A 7,767-nucleotide genomic window follows, 5' to 3' on the forward strand; every position below is an offset into this window, starting at 1 on the left:
TCAAGAGGGACCAGTCACTGGAGAAGGATATCATATTTGATAAGGTGGAGGGTCAGAGAAAAAGAGGAAGACCCCCAATGAGATGGATTGGCCAAGTGGTAGCATCGATGAACTCAAGCGTGGCAACAGTTAGTGAGGTTGGGCCAGGATCGTGCAGTGTTTCATTCTGCTGTGCGTAAGGTTGCTATGAGTTGGTACCGACTTGATGGCACCTAAGAACTATAATAATACCCAAAGACAATCTGTACTTCACTTTGCATCAATTTCTTGCTTTTGTTTTCACTGAGCTCATACTATATACACTGTTCTATATTGTCACAAAACCCCAAAACCCAAATCCAATCATTAAGTCAAATTTCAGCTTACAGCAATGCTACAAGACCGAGTGGGACTTGCCCCACGGGGTTTCCAAGGCTGCCATCTTTAAGGAAGCAGACTGCCACACCCCTTTCCTAAGGAGCGAGTGATGGGCGCTGGCCTCCAACCTTCTAGCTGAGCACTTGACCACCACATCACGAGGGTCCTGTGATGTCAAGACGTCTCTAGATGCCAGTTAAATGGCCACACAGCACACCTTGAATGGTCACCTGTCATTGGATGCTGGCAGGTTTGAAACAGGTAGCATTTAATTAGACCTGCAGTTTTAGAAAGATGAACTTTATCAACTTAGATGTCAGCTGAAGAGGTCAGAAGGCTCAGCTGGAGATTTGCCCATGGTTCAGAGCAGCCTGAACTCAGGAGCAGCCCAGGGAATTCTGGACCCGGAAGATGATAAGGCCAGACACAGACATGTTCCCTCAGGGCTGCGGTGAGGAGAAAACTGAGTCTGTGGCTCTGCTGTGTGAGGACCACCTCACATCTGGAGGTCACATGGGCAGGCAGGGAAAAGGATCAGCCAAGAATGCAAGGGCATCTATGCTCTCAGTAGAGGAGGCACGGTCATCTGCTGAGGCCCGCAGGATTAAAAGGTCAGAAAAACCAGTCATTTGCGGAGAAATGCTGTCTTAACCACTTACAACAATTTTTCTAACATCCAACCTAGATGCATTGTAGATGCAACTTATAAAAATAAATGCACCTAATCCCTGGGAAGGTGACACGCACTTTGCATTGCAGGTAACCACCACGAAGATCTTTTGGCCCACAGGAATCTGTCCACCTGGCTCTGGGGTCCGCTGCCTCCACAGCTGTGCCTTCTCTTCCCTGTTTCCTCCTTCACATGCAGTGGTACCTGGTGACAGGAGATTCAGACCCCAAATCAGACCAGGAGAGGAGTTTGTCCCACAATGCAGTCAGCCTAGCCTGCACGTCAGAAACGGAGAGCTCCCTCACATTCACAGGAGACAGTCCATGGCTGTCCCTTTCCCAAGCCTGGGTGTCACAAGGGGTCTGAGCCAGCTCTCGCCCCTGGTCTAGCATCAGGTTTGGAGCTCACCACCTCCCTCCAAGGGGGCGCTGCAAACCGCCAACCTGCCCAGTCCCTGACAAGACCGGCCTGGAGTCCCCAAGCTCAGGCGGGTGCCGGCACACTGGGTGTTCATGGCAGTGGCCACAAGGCCCACCTGGAGCTCCTTTCCCGCAATCCTCCAGGCTGCCTTCCAGGGTTGGGCAGGGCCAACTTTTTCTGTGGTGATTCAATAAGCTCACATCTCTGTCCAAAAAACCCTTCTTCCCAGGGCTCGTCCGCTCTTTGCAAGGCACATGAAACCTGAACTGTTTGGTTTTATCCCAGCCAGCCAGTCTGCAGCTGACCAGGTGTTGGGGAGCGGCACCTTTATTCCTGGAAAGACAAGGGACACGAGCGCAGGGGTTGACCTGCTGTTACCAGATGGCATGGAAGTCAAACTAGCTTGTGAACGGGAAGCAAAGAGATCTTAACAAATGCAAGTTAGCTTGAGCAAAAAAATTGCGAGAAGATGTTCATAAAGGAAAAGCCCAAACAAACCAATGGGCAAGGTTGTGGTTGCAAACCCGGTCCCGTGTTGGGTTCAGTGGGAAGTGGTGGACTCACTCTATCCAGATCACCAGAGTTTTACTTTCCCCATCTTTCAGAGTCCCAAAGTTGGTGGTCCTCGTCACTTCCACTCCTGCTTTGTTCTTCAGTAACTGGGCTCCGTAGGTCTCGTCCACAGCCTCACTGAGAGAGGAGGGATCCCTGCAGAAAGGAACCAGCCCTCAGAAAGGGCACTGTCGTGCTCTCTACGACGCGACTGAACACGACATTCTCACCCACAGTGGACATTCCAGCAGGTGCTACTCTGTCGTCCCCTCCCCCAGAGGTGCCATTAGGAAAGGGGTAGGAAGTGAGTCTGTGCACCCAGCTCTGGGCTCACACCTGCTGGTACCCCCAGCCTCAGCCAACTCCTACCCCTGTCTCGAAAGGCTCAGATTCCTCCTGGTCTCACACACAGCCTCCAGGGCCAGCTATTGAGCCCTTTCTCCTTCACCCACATGTGCCAGGTGGCTGAAGGCACAGTGATGCCCTCAGTCAGGCCTCAGGGAAGGGAGAGGTCCTCAGGAAAAAGACAAACATGTGGAGTCTCAGTATACAGAGGGGACTGAATCTCAAAGAGCCTGATGGGAAGACATGGGGTCTTTTCTCAGGGTGTTGGGACCCAGGACAGCACTGTGACATGTGTATTGAATACACAGTGCCATTCAACTTCCCCCATAGCGACACACTCAGACGGGGCCCTGGACGCCCCCACACCTCACCCCACGAGCAGAGCGAGCACCCGTACCGTCTCCGCACAGGCATTATGCACAGTGCCCTCCACATGTAACACGACTGGCTGCTCTCCACCACCAGCGTGTTGACGACGTCCTTGCGGCAGGGCACGTAACCACTGGGCAGCTTCAATGACTCCAGGGTGAAAAAGATGCAGTCATCGATCACGCCGTTTCGCCCACAGAGGCTGGAAATGCAGACCTGGGACACAGTCCGTGTGTGAGGCCACAAAGCTCAGCCAGGCACTTGCCTCTCAGGGACAGCTGCATCTTAACCGGAGTGTCACCTGGCTGCTCTCATGGTCCCAGGAAACAATGGCAGCTCAGACAAGCCAGCTCCTACCCATCTCACTCAGGCATCCCCAACAGCTCTCCACAATGACCACAGGAATTAGGTAGCCCTCTCCAGGGGACAGGCCCATCCCGGTGATTTGTTTTAGACATTCCAGCACACCCCACAGAAGCCTATGCCTGAGGTGACTTGGTGACATGTGTGGCAGATAGAGAAGAGGGCAGCCCCGTGCTACCTTGTCCAGGCGCTTGTAACGCAATGGTTTCACAGAGACCGCCTCGCTGTTCCACGTGCCGGGCCGGATCCAGTACTCGGCTTCCACCCAGTCCCCCTTGCAGGGCTGAAAACCTAAATGGTGGAAGGAAGCCCTCAGTCCTCAGTGCTGTGGTCACTGGAGTAAGAGACCTCCTGGGCTATGACACACTGAGGCCATCTCTGCTGTGACACACTGGGACATGTGCCACAATTATAAAGCTGTCCTCTAGCATTGTTAGAAATCACAGCAGTTAGCCCCTTCTTTACCTGACTCACCCAGGCCCACCATCACAGAATATACCCCTGTTATGTACTGCTCTTGTTCCTGGGTCCTCACAGATCACTCAGCTAAGTGTCCACAGACTGCCTGCCTCAGTCACCCTTCCAGTGTTGCCTGATGCCTCCATGAGTATTCACAGGTAACCTGAAAACCACAAGTCTGACCTGAGCTCCCCACATTTATTCCTAAAAAATGGCTTGTTCCTCCATCCCTGTCATCCCCACACCAAGGACTTTCCTTCACACCACACCACTGCCATCACATACATATCACTATCTGTCCCCAGGACAATGGACAGGATTCCCATGCCCCCGTGCCTCTGCTGCATCCATTCTCAACCCAGCTGCCACAGTGGCCCCTTTACAACACAACTCAGCTTTCAGCTTCATCTATGTATTTATATACAGTGTATATATATTTCTGAAGTCTACATTTGGAGTTCTGATGTGGTGTTGCAAAATAATGCCCCCCACCACAAGGTCAGTTTAAACTGTATCAAAAACCTTTCTGCACGCATGAGGAGTTTCAGTGGGCCACAGGCCCGAGGCCCTCACATGTGCTCCGCTGCACGAAAGAAGTATGACCCCAAAGGAGAAATCCTGTAAACCTCACTTGGGCGAAATGCCCAGAATAGGCAAATTCAGAGACAGGACACAGCTTTGAGGGTCCCAGGGCCCAGGCAGGGCCTCGTGGACATGGAGTCCTATCCGGGGTGATGAAAAAGAGCCCAAAATCACAGTGAGAGCGACAGCACAGTCAGTGGTCTGAGGCCACAGGACTCCACAGGCACAAGTGATTCAAGGGGACGGTTCACGTGATGCCTATTTCATCACAACACAGGAAACCGCGAGCCCTAACTAGGCCCCTGCACAGCACTTCTCCAAGCCCACCAACGACTCAAAGCCTGGCATCCTGCCGTGTCCAGCAAGGTGCCCATTGTCTGTGACCAGGTTAGCATCCCCTGCAGGAGGCCCGACTCCCGAGAACAGATGAGGTGCCTAAGGACAGTGTGAAAGCCACCACAAGGGAAATGATACAGAGGAACTGACAGCCAGGCAGCTAGCACCAGGTCTGCCCGGAGACCAGGGAAGCCCATCTGGTGTAGTAGAATCTCCACATTTTCTCATTGAAAAAATGAAGTGTTATCTTTAATACGCTGCAATAAAATCAGAGGAATGGCAACTGCTTGTGCACCGTCAGCTTCTAGAGGGCGTAGGGCACATGCGAAAGACCCCCGTCCCCTTCCCTGTGCGTCCGACACAAGCTGGAGTCAGTCCCTGCCAGGCACACACAGAGGGCACTCAGGGACAAAGGAAGGGACCAGAGGCGAGGCTGGCCCAGGAGGAGGAAGGACACTGCTAGTCCCAGCAGGGGTGCTGCAGTTCAGGTGGAAACGTACCATTGGGTGAGATCTGATTGTTATGTTTGCAATAAACCCTTCTGGCAGCAGTAAGCTCACAGGAAACACAAAGTGAATCACTGAAGACCGATGCAGTCGGCTGCCATGTGACGCTCACTCAGGGGCCACAGTGACACCGAGGCATGAAGGCTGGACAACCTGCTGGGCCATATGCCCTTCAGCTGTAGACAATCCCATCCTGCTCTGCAAACCACAGCCTTTCATGTCACAGCAAGTCACAGGCCAACACTTTGCTCATTTTTATTCCAAATTTCCCTGCACACGTACCAAGAGCGAAGCAACAGTGATAAATGTGTTTGCTCTTTAAGTGGATACTTATGGAAATAGAACAGAAAACAAATTCAAACAATGATATGGATTTTGTCATTCAATTATGGAAAGCCAAGCCAAGAGTTGGGAAGGTCATGCTGTTGAGGGGATGTTATTGCGACTGCAAATTCTGTTCAAGACCCAGCACTCAGAAACATTCTCAGAAGTCAGCAAGCGCCTCCACAAGGGAACACAGTCAGGAGCAGGTGCCCCAGTTCTATCTCAAAGTCCACCAGACATCAAGGAGTCCACGCCTAGGACAAGCCTTTAGCACACAAAGTGCCCAGATCAGACCCTTTAAATGAGATACCATCTCAGATCTAACTCACAGTATTAAAAAAAAGATACAATTCCTACTTTTAAATGAAAAAACAAAACAAAACCCAAAAAAGTCCATGAGCGCTGTCTAGCATACCTTCACACACACACTGTAGTGAGAAGTATGTGGTCTGGTTGATGTAGCCAGCCTCTTCTGACAGTGAAGTCACACAGCCGATCAAAAGGTGGGTGTTGGAGCTGCTCACTTCTTTGCTGATGCTCTTCTTGCCATCATCTTCCCACCTGTCAGAAATCGCTTCCACCTGGGAAAAATGCAAGTGCTACGTAAGCAGAGCAGGCATACACAGCTGTAAAAGACATGGCTTAGTGGTTCTTCCAAGCATCACAGTGACTGTGATGATTACATTTCAGCTGCTGCGCACCAGCGTGTGTGTCTGAGAGTCGTAAGCTGGTGGAGAGAGCCCATGACAGGAATCAACAGCTGGGAGAATGGACCAGGAGGACAGACTGCCACAGAGCCCGGGTCAGGGCAACATTTCAGGAGGCAGGAAGGAGCTTAGTGCAGCTGCACCAGGAGTATGGAAAGGCCATGCTGACTGCCCCTGCTACAGCCTGGACAGCAGGTTTTGGTTTTACAGACTGTTGTCACGTTTCTTTTGTAAGAAGCAGGCACTACAGGATAGTGTATGCAGACTCCCCGTCTCCCTCCACCCAGCCATTTGTCTCATAGTCCATGCCCTAGTCCCGCATCGTGTCCACTGGGGCTCTCTGGGCAACATTCCCATCACCTCCTGAAGACATCACGGCCTGCTGAGAAACTTCTAAATGTCCTGACTCCCACAGACCCCAAGGCTCTTAGGTTTGTCCTCATCTGGCAGTCCCACCCTATTAGGTCTCACCTCCAGCTGCCTCCCATCCTGTCACCAAGCAAATAGACTCTGACAGCAAACGAACGCAGCAAAGACAACAAAGAGCCAACACAGACACAGTCCCTGGTCCCAAACTGAGTTGTTGAGACCCACTTAGGATGCTGGCCTGATAGTGGACACCCCTGATCTCCCACTCCCTCCCAGAGGATGCATGCCTGTTCTGAGCGCTGACCACCCAACCCCCAGCTCCCTCGGAGAGGACATGCCTGTCCTGTTGGGAGTCTGTTGGTGGCCCTTCACCTTCCCATGTCTCCTCCCTGCTGACTCGGCCACCCCAGTTTTCCTGACCTCCCCGCACGTGCCAGGCCACTCACCTCCAGGTCATCTACCCATGCCCCTCCATAGACAGTCACGTCTCCTTCTCAGGCATCCTTGATTTTGTCCTCCCTCCCCTCCCCCTGTAGCCTCCTCAGTAGGATGCTGAAGAGGCGTGAACACTGCACCTACAGCGCTGGCTCTCCCTCCAGTTAGGCCAGCTGGTGCTCGTGTTCCATACCAGTCTCCTCTCTCAGCCTCCTGGCTGTGTACAAAGGGAACCTTTACAGAAAAATTATGTCAGTTGAAAATTTCCAGAAAAACTGGAAGGAGAGAAACGAGCCACTGCATGATAGAAAGTTAACAGATATGATGTGACATCGACAAGTAGCCCAGGGCCCACTGGAAGAGCTGGGACCAGGAACCCAGGTGACCAAGAGATTAGGTCTGAGGATGAATGTGTGTGGAGAGCGAGCGGCTGTCTTTTTATAACCTTCAGGGCCAACATGCTACACGGGGCTGTCTATGGGAACAGAACTGTCTGATCTAGCACACACTTGCAGTCAAGGGATTGAATCTCTAATGTCATTAGTTTTAATAAATGCAAATGCAAATAGCCAGCCATGGCTTGTTGGATCATTTATTTTAATTTTTGGTACTTATTTTATTTTTCTGTTCATACATTATTTTTTAAATTTGAAAAAAATGGTGCTAAGTATTCCATTGGAATTTCGTTATGGGAGTGATGGGCTACATTTCAACCATTTTAAAAGCAGCAGTAAGGGCTCAGTTTGCCAGCACCCACTTACTTAACAAAAAAGCAACAGCTTTCTGACAACAGAGACAAATACTACTCTAAAACAATGATCTATGAGTGGGTGCACAGACAAACACACAAGCCGAACAGGGGTGCGAAGATAAACGGGGCTCTGGTAGCGTAGTGGTTACGAATCGGGCTGCGAACCTTAAGGTCAGTGGTTCGAAACTACCAGCTGCTCCGTGGGAGAAAGATGAGGCTTTC

At 51.4% G+C, this 7,767-nt stretch overlaps 1 protein-coding gene across 1 annotated transcript in view; it reads right to left on the reverse strand.

The window, feature by feature from the left end:
* Nucleotides 1-7,767, reverse strand: part of MOV10L1 (Mov10l1, Moloney leukemia virus 10-like 1, homolog (mouse)) — a 95,319-nt gene that overhangs the window by 79,412 nt on the left and 8,140 nt on the right. Inside the window, exons 3-8 of the mRNA XM_006876415.1 lie at nt 5,699-5,864; nt 3,255-3,367; nt 2,742-2,929; nt 2,012-2,155; nt 1,563-1,780; nt 1,105-1,231 (exon numbers count right to left, since the gene is read on the reverse strand). Of these exons, the coding sequence (XP_006876477.1) occupies nt 1,105-1,231; nt 1,563-1,780; nt 2,012-2,155; nt 2,742-2,929; nt 3,255-3,367; nt 5,699-5,864 (956 nt within the window). The remainder of the gene's footprint in view (nt 1-1,104; nt 1,232-1,562; nt 1,781-2,011; nt 2,156-2,741; nt 2,930-3,254; nt 3,368-5,698; nt 5,865-7,767) is intronic.

The sequence above is a fragment of the Chrysochloris asiatica genome, unplaced genomic scaffold, assembly GCF_000296735.1.
Source record: "Chrysochloris asiatica unplaced genomic scaffold, ChrAsi1.0 scaffold00378, whole genome shotgun sequence".
Lineage (NCBI taxonomy): Eukaryota > Metazoa > Chordata > Mammalia > Afrosoricida > Chrysochloridae > Chrysochloris > Chrysochloris asiatica.